General features: G+C 44.9%; 1 protein-coding gene across 1 annotated transcript in view; it reads left to right on the top strand.

The window, feature by feature from the left end:
* CTNNA1 (catenin alpha 1) overlaps window positions 1-12,173 on the top strand; it is a 342,634-nt gene that overhangs the window by 270,311 nt on the left and 60,150 nt on the right. Inside the window, exons 15-16 of the mRNA XM_082255676.1 lie at window positions 10,250-10,431; window positions 10,520-10,625. Of these exons, the coding sequence (XP_082111802.1) occupies window positions 10,250-10,431; window positions 10,520-10,625 (288 nt within the window). The remainder of the gene's footprint in view (window positions 1-10,249; window positions 10,432-10,519; window positions 10,626-12,173) is intronic.

Raw genomic sequence — 12,173 nt, 5'->3', positions numbered from 1 at the left:
CAATGATTGCAGAGCGCCACAGCATTGTACCCCAATGATTGCAGAGCGCCCACAGCATTGTACCCCAATGATTGCAGAGTGCCACAGCATTGTATCCCAATAAATGCAGAGCGCCACAGCATTGTCCCCCAATCAATGCAGAGTGCCCACAGCATTGTCCCCCAATCAATGCAGAGTGCCCACAGCATTGTCCCCCCAATCAATGCAGAGTGCCCACAGCATTGTCCCCCCAATCAATGCAGAGTGCCCACAGCATTGTCCCCCCAATCAATGCAGAGTGCCCACAGCATTGTCCCCCCAATCAATGCAGAGTGCCCACAGCATTGTCCCCCAATCAATGCAGAGTGCCCACAGCAATGTACCCCAATAAATGCAGAGTGCCCACAGCATTGTCCCCCAATCAATGCAGAGTGCAGCGTGGGTGCTCCCTTCAATTTAATGCACTTACCTGGCGGTGGCGGCGGCAGGTTCTTCCCTCCTCGATCCAGTCCGTCCTCTCTGCGGCGGCGGCAGCGGGAAGGAGAGCGGCTTCTCCCTCGTCCTCCGAGCGGCGGTGACGGTGAGTGACTGACTCACGCACCGGCACCGCCCCCATTGTGACGTCAGGGATCGGATGTCCTGGATGATGATTGGTCCAGGCTGGAGACTGGACCAATCACAGCCAGGATATCCGAAAGTGGGGGTGTCCAATCGCAAGGACTTGTGATCGGGTTACGCCCCCAGAAGGCTGCCGATCGGCGCCTCTTCTGGGACGTAAATCCCAACCCCCCCCCCCTAGCCACCACTTCCATTACAAAGGCCGGCAAACCCAATTTTTTTTTTTGTAAAACTTTATTTGTCATTTTTTTTTCTTTTTTTCAGGGGTAGGGGGGCGGCGCCCTGGCACCCGCTATGCACGGGCCGCCACTGATCAGCTGATGTATGCCTTTCCCCCGCTCAAGTTGCTGCCAAGACTTCGAAGGAGCGAGGCCGAAGGGATTCTGGTCATCCTTGTGGCCCCGGACTAGCCTCGCCGAGCTTGGTACGCCGACCTGGTTAGGCTAGTCACAGACATTCCTTGGAGACTTCCTCTCAGGGAGGATCTACTGTCTCAAAGGTCAATCTTCCATCCTGCTTTACAGTCGCTGGCTTTGATGGCTTGGCTGTTGAAAGCCAGGTGCTGAAGGACAGGGGATTGTCTGCTTCAGTTTCAGTGGTTCCCACTCTGCTTAAAGCAAGAAAAGCATCTTCTAGGAAGATCTATCATCTTTGCCAAGTAACTATAGACCTGTTAGTTTAACTTCTATAGTCGGGAAGATACTGGAGAATTTACTAAAAGACCACATAGATGAGTTCTTGCTGGAAAAAAATATTTTAAGCAACAGACAGCATGGATTCATGAAGTTGTCAAACAAACCTGATTTCTTTTTATGAGGAGGTAAGTAAAGCCTTGGACAGAGGGGTGGCTGTGGACGTACTATACTTGGATTTTGCAAAAGCGTTTGACACAGTTCCCCACACACAGCTAATGTTTAAGGTAAAGTCTACTGGCTTGGAAAGATCGGTTTGTAATTGGATAGAAAATTGGCTAAAAGATGGAATTTAGAGAGTAGTGGTTAATGATTCTTACTCTGAATGGTCTAAGATGATCAGTGGTGTACCCCAAGGTTCAGTGTTGGGACCCTTACTTTTTAATATGTTTATAAATGATATAGGGTCTGGGATTAAAAGTACCATTTCAGTCTTTGCCGATGACACCATGCTTTGCAGTGGAATAACTTCCTTACAGGATGTCTCCAACTTACAAGCTGACTTCAGTGCACTGTTTCATTTGGTCAACTATGGCAAATGAGGTTTAATGTTGATAAATGAAAAGTTATGCACTTGGGGGCTAAGAATATGCATGCATTATACATACTAGAGGAGCATAACTGGGGGAATCCATAGCGGAGAAGGATCTGAGTGTTCTGTAAGATCCTAAGCTTAATAGCATGCAATGCCAAGCTGCGGTTTCCAAAGCAAGCAAAGTCCTTTCTTGTATTAACAGAGGCATGGACTCCAGAGAAAGAGATATAATTTTGCCCCTGTACAAATCATTAGTAAGACCTCATCTGGAATATGCAGTTCAGTTATGGGACCAGAGAAGGCATGCAGAGAAGGGCATCCAAACTGATAAGAGGCATGGAGGAGCTAAGCTATGAGAAAAGATTAGAGGAACTGAATTTATTCTCGCTTGAGAAGAGGAGATTAAGGGGGGATATGATTGTGTATAAATGCATAAGAGCATTGAAAATGTGGAATAGACTCCCTCCAGAGGTTGTTCTGGCTAGCTCACTAGATTGCTTTAAAAAAGGCCTGGATTTTTTTTCTTGGGTGTACGTAATACAAATGGGTACTAATATTTATAGGTAAAGTTGATCCAGGGAATATCTGATTGCCTCTCGGGGGATCAAGAAGGAATTTTGTTCCCCTGCTGTAGCAAATTGGATCATGCTTTGCTGGGGTTTTTTCACCTTCCTTTTATTCAACTGCGGGTATAGGATTGTGTATAAGCCCCGGTTCACACTTGTGCGAGTGCGGGGTTCGCATGTAATGTCGGAGCGCACTGCTCCTTCATTACATGCGATCGGCTGTGCGCTGCGAGATTAGCCATAAACTTTGTATGGCTAAATTCGCAACGCAGCCGCATCAGGATCGGATCACACAGCGGTTCACACTTGTGCGATCCGATCCTGTGCGAACTGCAAGATCGCACTGCGATATGTGATCAAACTGGGGGTGTCGTTAAGATTACATTGACACCCCCAGCGTATCGCATATGGCAGTGTGAACTGCCGGGGGTACGTGTGCGATGCGGGAACAGGCTGCGGATTCGCAGCCTTCCCGCATCGCATAAGTGTGAACTGGACCTTAGGGATTGTATGGTTGGGTTTTCTTTACTGTTTTTTTTTTTTTTTATTGGTTGAGCCAGATGGACTTGTCTTTTTTCAACTTGACTAACTATATGTACGTGGAAGTCGTGGTTTGAGTCTCTTGGGGTTCCCCCTCGCTCTTACTCGGTGGCTCGGATCTTCGCTTTTCTTCAAGGAGGAATTAATCATAAATTGGCCTTAAGTACTATCAAGGGTCAGGTTTTGGCCTTGGCAATTTTCTTCCAAAGGCCATTAGCCACCCATTCCCTGGTGCGTAACATTATCCATGGGGTGCGACACTTGGCACCTTCGGTGGGACCTCCGTTGCCAACTTGGGACCTTAATTTGATGCTGTCGGTTCTCCAGAAACCCCCTTTTGAATGTATTTGGGAGATTCCCCTGCTTGCCTTTTCCCAGAAAGTGGCCGTCTTGGTGGCTATTACTTCTGCGCGCAGGGTGTTAGAACTGGCGGCGTTGTCCTGTCGTTCTCCCTATCTGGTGGTTCACAGGGATAAAGTGGTACTTCGTCCGGATCCATCCTTCCTTCCGAAGGTGGTTTCCAGTTTCCACTTAGAGATTGTAAACTCTCCATGATGACTTTCCATCATATAAATCTCTGATAAGCACTTTACTAATCACATTGTGTAAAATCATTCTAACCTTCTCCTTTCTCTTGTAATCTGTCCTTTTTCTTTTCCTGACGTCACCGGCGCATGCGCGGATATTCCTCTGTTTACGGCACGCTCATCGTGTCGTCAGCCCTTTCATTACATGCCGTGGCACTGACATTTCCCATCTACGGCACTGGGAATCCTATCTGATATTCCCTGGATCAACGTTGCCTATAATTTTTAGTACCCAGTTATATGTGTATCTAGGAAGGATTTTAGGCCTTTAAAACAATCTACTGATTCCATATTTTCACAGCTCTTACTTTGAAGAAGCCTTTTCGTATTTGGAGATGAAATCTCTTTTCAACCAGACAGTGCCCCATTGTCCTCTGTGATGACCTTAAAGTGAAAACCTCAACACCAGGTTCACTATATGGACAACTTATGTATTTGTACATGTTGATCATATCCCCCCCTTAATCCCCTTTCCACAAGAGAGAATTAATTCAGTTCGGCTAATCTATCCTCATAGCTGAGCTCCTCCATGACTCTTATTAGTTTGGTTGCCCTTCCCTACACTTTCTCCAGTTCCCCGATATCCTTTTTAAGAAGTGGTTCCCAAAACTGAACTGCATATTCCAATGAGGCCTTACTAACGATTTGTACAGGGGCAAAATTATCTCTCGCTCTCTGCAGTCCTTGCCTCTTAACCACTTTTGGACTGGAAGATTTTCCCCCTTAATGACCAGGCCATTTTTTGCGATTCGGCACTGCGTTACTTTAACGGAAAATTGCGCGGTCGCGTGACACTTTACCTAAATAACATTGATATCCTTTTTTACCACAAATAGAGCTTTCTTTTGGTGGTATTTGATCACCTCTGCGTTTTTTTATTTGTTGCGCTATAAACAAAAATGGAGCGACAATTCTGAAAAAATATTTATTTTTCACATTCTGCTATATAACATTCCCAAAAAAAAAAATGAAAACAAAATTTTTTAACATTTTAGGCCAATTTGTTGTCTGCTACATATTTTTGGTAAAAAAGTAATGGTGGCAATCCGCAATTTTTAGCGGGACTGCGACATTGTGGCGGACGGATCGGACACCTAACTGATATTTTTGATGCTTTTGGGGGGACCAGTGACATAACTACAGTAATCAGTGTTAAAAATATGAACGGTTACTGTAATAATGACACTGGCAGGGAAGGGGTTAACCTAGTGGAGGATCAAGGGGTTAAATGTGTACCTAGGGGCGTGTTTCTAACTGTATGCGGGCGAGGCTTATGGAATAGAGAAGGATCACAGGCACTCTGTGATCATTCCAGAGAGAACAACGGTCAGCTGTGTTTACAACAGCTGACCGTCCTTCTCTCTCAGCGGGGAACAATCGCGGGTGTCAGGCTCTGCCTGCCCCGTGGATCGGAGTCCCCGCTGCTGAGTGGGAGCGGGAGCGCGGCGCGCGCTCGCCCCTAGCTGCCGGCGCGCTACCGACGTATAGTTACAACGGTTCGCGAGGGAGGGGCTGCCTGTCGCAGTTAAACTGCAGCAGGCAGTCATTAAGTAGTTAATACAATTGCTGTTATTTTACTGTTGGTGAATTAACCCCGTGGTGAGGAAAAGGAACCATGGCTCTTAACCAAGATCTAGTCAATTTTATTATGAATTACTTTAAAATAATTTGACACCAATTTGTGTTTTTATTTTTACTTGTACACAAGTTTATAAACTCAGGTCTAAAGATTACCTAAATTAACCACTTATACCTACTACCTGTACGTCATTTTGCTCAAGTGGTTGTACCCGGGTGATGCCTGCTGGGCACGGTATTACCTTGGTCCCGTTTTTTTGGTCTCTTTCTCTTGTAATAACAACCAATGCGGCTAGGCAGCTGTTCGGCTGTTATTACAAGCAACAGGAGGGGACAGCCTGCTGCTCTGCTCGGGACGGGAGACCCGAGCGACCAGCTGGCACGTTTATCAGCTGGCCAGAGACCCGAACAAAGCCAGAATCTGCTTTGATCGAGTCTCCGATGTAGTAATCGGGAAACTACGTCACTTCCAGTTTACTAGACAGCTAGCAGTGCCAGTTTTAGAAAATCCAAAATATTCAAAACACTGATCTTGGCATTTTGAATACTTTCAAGAAAAAAAATAAGGCTGAAGGATTTTTTTTGTTTTTTTTTTTGTTTTCTTGATACAGGGATGGAGACACTGGGCACTACCTGCTGGGGTCTCACTTAAAGTCCCACCTAGCCTATTGTGTTTAAGCAACCAGGGATGGAGACGCGTTGCCTACAGCTTGGTGCCTCATATAAAGTCCCACCGTGCGATTTTCGTACGTTTTTGGTGGATGCAGTCTGATTTGAAAAGGCATTGTGCTTTACCGGCCATGCCCCATATATAAAATCCCAATCTGTCTTTATACTGCATCCACCAAGGGGATGGAGGTGTAATGCTTCTCAGCTGGTCCTTTCCAGTTTGTACCATCGTTACAACTTAGTTACTTGAGTTTTGAGACAACAGACCAGTCATGGATGGGGGTGGGTTGGGGGAGGTTTGGGCTGTCTCCCTCCCACCTGTTCCCCCATCCATCCATTAGCAGCCATGTGCTCCCAGTGTGGAGACACTAAATTAGGAAGTGTTAGGAACTATAGAAAAACAGGGTGCCGTGTAGTGGCTCTGCAGCTTACACATGCGTTTGCAAATGTGTGTCAACTAAACCCCTGTTCTTTGTATCAGACTGGAGGGTGAGTACATCAGACTGGGGGCTGGCTGACTTCCATGCACCTCTTATAATCCTTCAACCTTATTTTTTTCTTGATGCAGGGATGGAGACGCCGGACACTACCTGCTGGGGTCTCACTTAAAGTCCCACCTAGCCTATTGTGTTTGAATACTTTCAAGTGCATAGGAGGGGTTTTGGGGTCTTTTAGACTTCAGATCCCTCCATAAAGAGTACCTGTCACTTGGCTATTACTGTCACAAGGGATGTTTACATTCATTGTGAAAGCAATAAAAGTGATCAGAAAAATATTTTCAAAGGGACAGTGTAAAAAAAATTAAATAGGGGGAAAAAAAAATGTTTAAAGCGCCCCATCCCTCCGTGCTTGTGCGCTAAAGTAAAAACGCATACATAAGTCGCGCCTACAACTGTAAATGGTGTTCAAATCACAAATGTGAAGTATCACTGTGATCGTTAGAGTGAGTGCAATAATTGTAGCTCAAGACCTCCTCTGTAACTCTAAACTGGTAACAGTTAAATTTTTTTAAAGCATCGCCTATGGAGAGGAATTTTAAAGCATGATATGTTTGGTATCTATTTACTCAGCGTAACATTATGTTTCACATTATACAAAAAAATTGGGACAATTTTACGGTTTCGTTTAGTTATTTATTTTTTTTGTTTTAGTCATTGAAGTGTATTTCTTCCAAAAAAATTTGACCACTGCCCAAATACAGTGTGACATAAAGTATTGCAACGACTGCCATTTTATTCTCTAGGGATTTTTGCTAAAAAATATATATATATATATATATACTGTCCGGCCAAAAAAAAAGTTGCCTCCTGGAATTAAGCAACTAACTAAACTAAGCATGCAGTAACTATCCTATTGGATAGTTACTGCCTGTGCCCAAACAATGAGTATGACCAGGTTATTCCATCAATGGATTTTTTTTACTGATGGCACAGATATATTCCAAGATGACCATGCCAGGATTCAACGGGCTCAAATTGTGAAAGAGTGGTCTAGGGAGCATAAGACCTCATTTTCACACATGGATTGGCCACCACAGAGTCCAGAACTTAACCCCATTCTTTTAGGATGTGCTGGAGAAGGCTTGCGGTCCGACTCTCCCATCATTTGGTTAAAAATTAATGCAATCAAAGCTAAAGCTGGTCAAACAAAATATTAGTGTGTGACTTTTTTCTTTTTTCGTAGCGACTTTTTTTTTGGCAGACTCTGTGTGTGTATGTGTGTGTGTGTGTATGTATGTATTTATGTATGTATGTATGTATGTATGTATGTATATATATTCACACACATATTGTTTGGGGGTTCTAAGTAATTTAAGAATAGGCCTGAGTCACGGTATGTCTGATCCTTCTGAAAACGGTCGCAGAAGAAGCCGGCAGCTCTTTCCTTGGCCCATTCGTGATCACAAACAGTGAGTCTGACCTCCGAAAGGGCGTGGCTACCAGATACACCCGAATTGCCCGAACCACATCCAGGGCATGCAACGCAAATGCCTTGGGATGAGCGGGCCTGGGACACAAGGCAACACAATGTCTTCATTCAAATGTATGTCAGAGACCACCTTAGGCAGGAACAACGGGCATGGACGAAGAACCTCCCTATCTTTTGTGCACCTCCAGATAGGGGGTACGACAAGATAACACCGCAAGTTTAGACACCCTGCGAGCAGAAGTAATGGCCATCAAAAAAGCTACCTTCTGAGACATCGTAAGCAGGGGAATCTCCCAAATATTTTCAAAAGTAGGCTTTTGGAGAACAGAGAGCACCAAGTTCAAATCTGACGGCTGTAGAGGAGACTGCGCCAGCGGAGTGCAATGTCAAACCCCTTGTATAAAAGTACGCACCAATGAATTCATGGCCAAGGGTCGCTGAAAGAAGACCACCAAGGCAGACACCTGGCCCTTGATGGTACTCAAGGCCAACTTCTGCTCAACACCTCGCTGAAGGAAGGTCAAAATCCGAGCCACCAAAAAAGAATGAGGGTGAACACCGACCGACTCACACCACGAAATGTACGCTTTCCACGTACAATGGTAAATCATTTCTGGAGGTAGGCTTCTTAGCGTTCAGCAGTGTCGGAATCGCCGAGGGAAACCTCTATCCTTGAGCATCTGGCTTTCAACAGCCAGGCTGTCAAAGCCAGAAACTGTATAGCAGGATGGAAGATCAGCCCTTGGGACAGCAGGTCCTCTCTGAGAGGCAGTCTCCAAGGGATGTCTGCGACCAATCGTACCAAGACCGGCTAGGCCAGTTCGGGCCACCAGAATGACCCGAATCCCTTCAGCCTCAATCCTGCGCAGATAGGAGGGAAGACCAACGATACTGGCCACACGGGCGAGCGTCTGTGGCGTCAATTGGGGATTCTGTGACCTTGCCACAAACCTTGGCACCTTTCTGTTAAGCCGAGATGCCAACAGATCCACTTCGGGGGGTGCCCCACTGCAGACATATCAGATGAAACCCATCCGGGTGAAGGGTCCACTCCTCTTGGTCCAGCGCGTGCTGACTGAGATAGTCCGCCTGCCAGTTTTCCATTCCTGGAATGTGTGCAGCGGAGAGGGCCAGAACGAAGCGAATGCTGGCTACTTAAAGAGCCGCCAACACACCTTTTGTTCCACCCTGGTGATTGACATAAGCCACTGCCATGGCATTGTGCCTCTGGAGCCAATCTGTCCAGTGAGCCTGAAGTTCCAAGACATTGATCGATAGTCTGGATTCCTCCAGCGTCCAACATCTCTGAGCGGAGCTCAGTCCCAGGACACCCCAGCCGGACAGACTGGCATCCGTAGTGACCACTGTCCAATACAAGGGAAGAAAAGATTTGCCCTGCTGAAGAGCTGGAGAGTGAAGCCACCAGACCAGGTAACCCCTGGTTTCCCGGCTCAGCCGAATTGGATTGTCCAGAAACTTTGGACACTTGTCCCATTTCACCAGTATCTCCCTTTGGAGGGACCTCGTAAGGAACTGTGCAAATGGAACTGCCTCAAAGGTAGAAGTCATCAGCCCCAGCACCTGCATGCAAGTCTGGAGGGGGGACCACCTGCTGGACAGCAATAGATGAATCGCAGCATGCAACTTTAGGCATTTGTCCCGAGGAAGTAACACTCTGGCTAGAGCTGAATCCAGAGTCAGACCCAGATAATCCAATTTTCTGGAGATAAGCAGGGCAGATTTCTGGTAGTTTAGAAGCCAACCAAACACTTCGGGGTCTGTACAGTGGTCTCCATGTTGTCAATCAAGGCAAAAGAGGACTCCGCTCACAAGCGGAGGTTGTCCAGGTATCCCAGTACCACAATCCCCCTCTTCACGCAGAACTGGGGCTCACACTTTTGTGAAGACCCAAGAAGCGGAGGCGAGACCAAAGGGTAATGCCACAAACTTATAGTGCTCCTCTCCCACAGCAAAACGGAGGCAAAACGCTGTCCTGTCTGGCACATATTGGAATATGTAAATTGGACATAAAAATGTCCAATTTACACACAATGTGTGTAAAACCCACAACTGCTACTAACATATGATAGAGATATTGATAGATGTAGATCTCTGTCATATATATATATATATATATATATATATATATATATATATATATATATATAAAATGAAAAGGTTACACATTATCTCCTACAATAAATAAGAAATGCAGACACGCCACACTGACCCTTTCTTCCTTTTTGCGTGTTGAGCCAAATTTTTCTATATTGTTAAAAGTGGTGGCTAGTTGCGAGGATTCAAAATGTAGCAAGTTGACTGCCATATAACTCATTCTTTGGAGATTATATATGCAAACTTTTTTGAAAAGAAAAAAAAATGTTTATAGTCCCGCATATACGGTTAATGGGCTGTGCAAATGATTTCTAGTTTAAATATCTTTGTGAAAAGTATGCTGTAATGTTTTTTTTATGGGGGTAAAGTTATGGGGGGGGGGGAAGCGTGGTATGTTAGGTGTCTCTTTAAAAATGTGCTTTTGCGTCTTTTCTGTGGTAGGCAATCATGGCTCAACTTCCACAAGAACAGAAAGCTAAAATTGCAGAACAAGTTGCTAGCTTTCAAGAAGAAAAAAGTAAACTGGATGCTGAAGTATCGAAATGGGATGACAGTGGAAATGACATCATCGTTCTGGCTAAGCAGATGTGCATGATAATGATGGAGATGACAGATTTTACTAGGTATGCTGTGGCAATCCATAAACTACAGCTGGATTTTTAAAAACTCAATTTATACATTTGAGCTACAACCTGCTTAACTTTGTTACAGAGGGAAAGGACCACTTAAAAATACTTCAGATGTGATTAGTGCAGCCAAGAAGATTGCAGAAGCTGGATCACGAATGGATAAATTAGGGCGTACCATAGCTGACCATGTAAGTACAGTCTAATTCATTGGAGAGAGTGCACAACAGTGTTATCATTCACAATATATTTTAGAGCAGATAAAGCGGTTTGTGAAATTTATACAGTATATAATGCTATTTTACTCATTTATTTCTATCCATTTTTTTTTTTTTTTTAAAGGGTTTTTTTCTTCAAATTATGAAATCCACAACCATTAAGCATTCGGCAGGCAAAAGGCAGGAGTCCTATAGAAATTCTTTCTGTTTTTTACACAAGTTTCAATACAAATTTTACCCATGATTCATAGGCTTTTTTCAATAAAATTTAAATTGTTGTCTTTGGAATAAACCTCAAAGCGATTTCTGGTAAAGCCTAACTTAAAGTGGAGTTCCGGGCACAAAATGGACCTAATCGATTTTGTGGCCATCCGCTTGCTCTTCTTCACCTGAAAAGGAATTGGATAGTTAGGATTATTTTATTTTTTTTACTTACCTTGTAATTGTAGAAAGAAATACTCACCTATTTTCCACTTCCTCCCTCTGTGGCCGCGGCCCGCGCCGTCACTTCCGGTTTGCAATGATTCCTGGGAGCTGAACGTCATCGCTCCCAGGAATCAATGCGACGGCACCGGCCCCGCTCGTCACTTCCAGTGCGACACCGCATTCCCTGCTAAACAGCTTCTGGGCATGCCCAGAAGCTGTTTTGGAATGTGGCGCCGCACCGGAAGTGACGAGAGGGGGGCCGGTGAAGGCGCATTCTGGGAAAAGACGACGCGGAAGAGGACGCAGAAGAGGATCGCGCTGGCTTCAGCTGCCCACGACAGAGATGGCAACGCTGTAGAAGAAATTTTCTAAGTGAGTATTTCTTCTTGCAGGTAAGTGCGAACCGGGACAGATCAGAGGCTAGCAATCGTGGAATGTACTAGCCCTGACTGTCCCAGGGGTATGTTCATTGAAAAAATGTTTTTGTGCCCGGAACTCCGCTTTCATGTCTACTGTAACTTTAAAGTGGTTGTAAACCCCATTCATGAAATCTGACCTGTGCACATAATCTGTAGTGTTTACTTATCTCTCTCTCCAAAGCTCTGAGTGCCATGTCTTTCTACTGCTTTTGTTCCTTTATCAGCATGATAACTTCTAAAAAGTTCTCTGACACAGATGAAAGCAGCTGGAAATTTGTGGATGGTTGGCTGTTTAGAGCTAGATAAGCAGCGAGCTGGTCTATCCGAAGTTACTTAGTAGTTGAGGTTGAATAAAGACCTCAATCCATCCAGTTCAACCTATATAGGTATTACTCTGCAAGTTTCTTCATTCCTCTGCATATGTGGAGTGGGGGTGTGTGCCTTTCCTCCAATCAGCCAATTCTCAGGTAGATGCATTTGCTGATTCCAATAATTTGCCTGAACCTGAATTAACCCTTAACCATTTTTGACCAGGCCATTTTTTACGATACAGCACTGCGTTGCTTTAACTGACAATTGCGCGGTCGTGTGACCCAAATAAAATTGATGTCCTTTTTTCTCTGTCGCTCATTGACAGACGTAGTCCTCTTGATTAATATCAGATTGGGTTATGCTG

This window comes from Pelophylax lessonae, assembly GCF_965119305.1.
Source record: "Pelophylax lessonae genome assembly, chromosome: 4".
NCBI lineage: Eukaryota > Metazoa > Chordata > Amphibia > Anura > Ranidae > Pelophylax > Pelophylax lessonae.
Note: the sequence above shows the minus strand (reverse complement) of the source record. Positions and strands in the feature narration are given on the sequence as shown.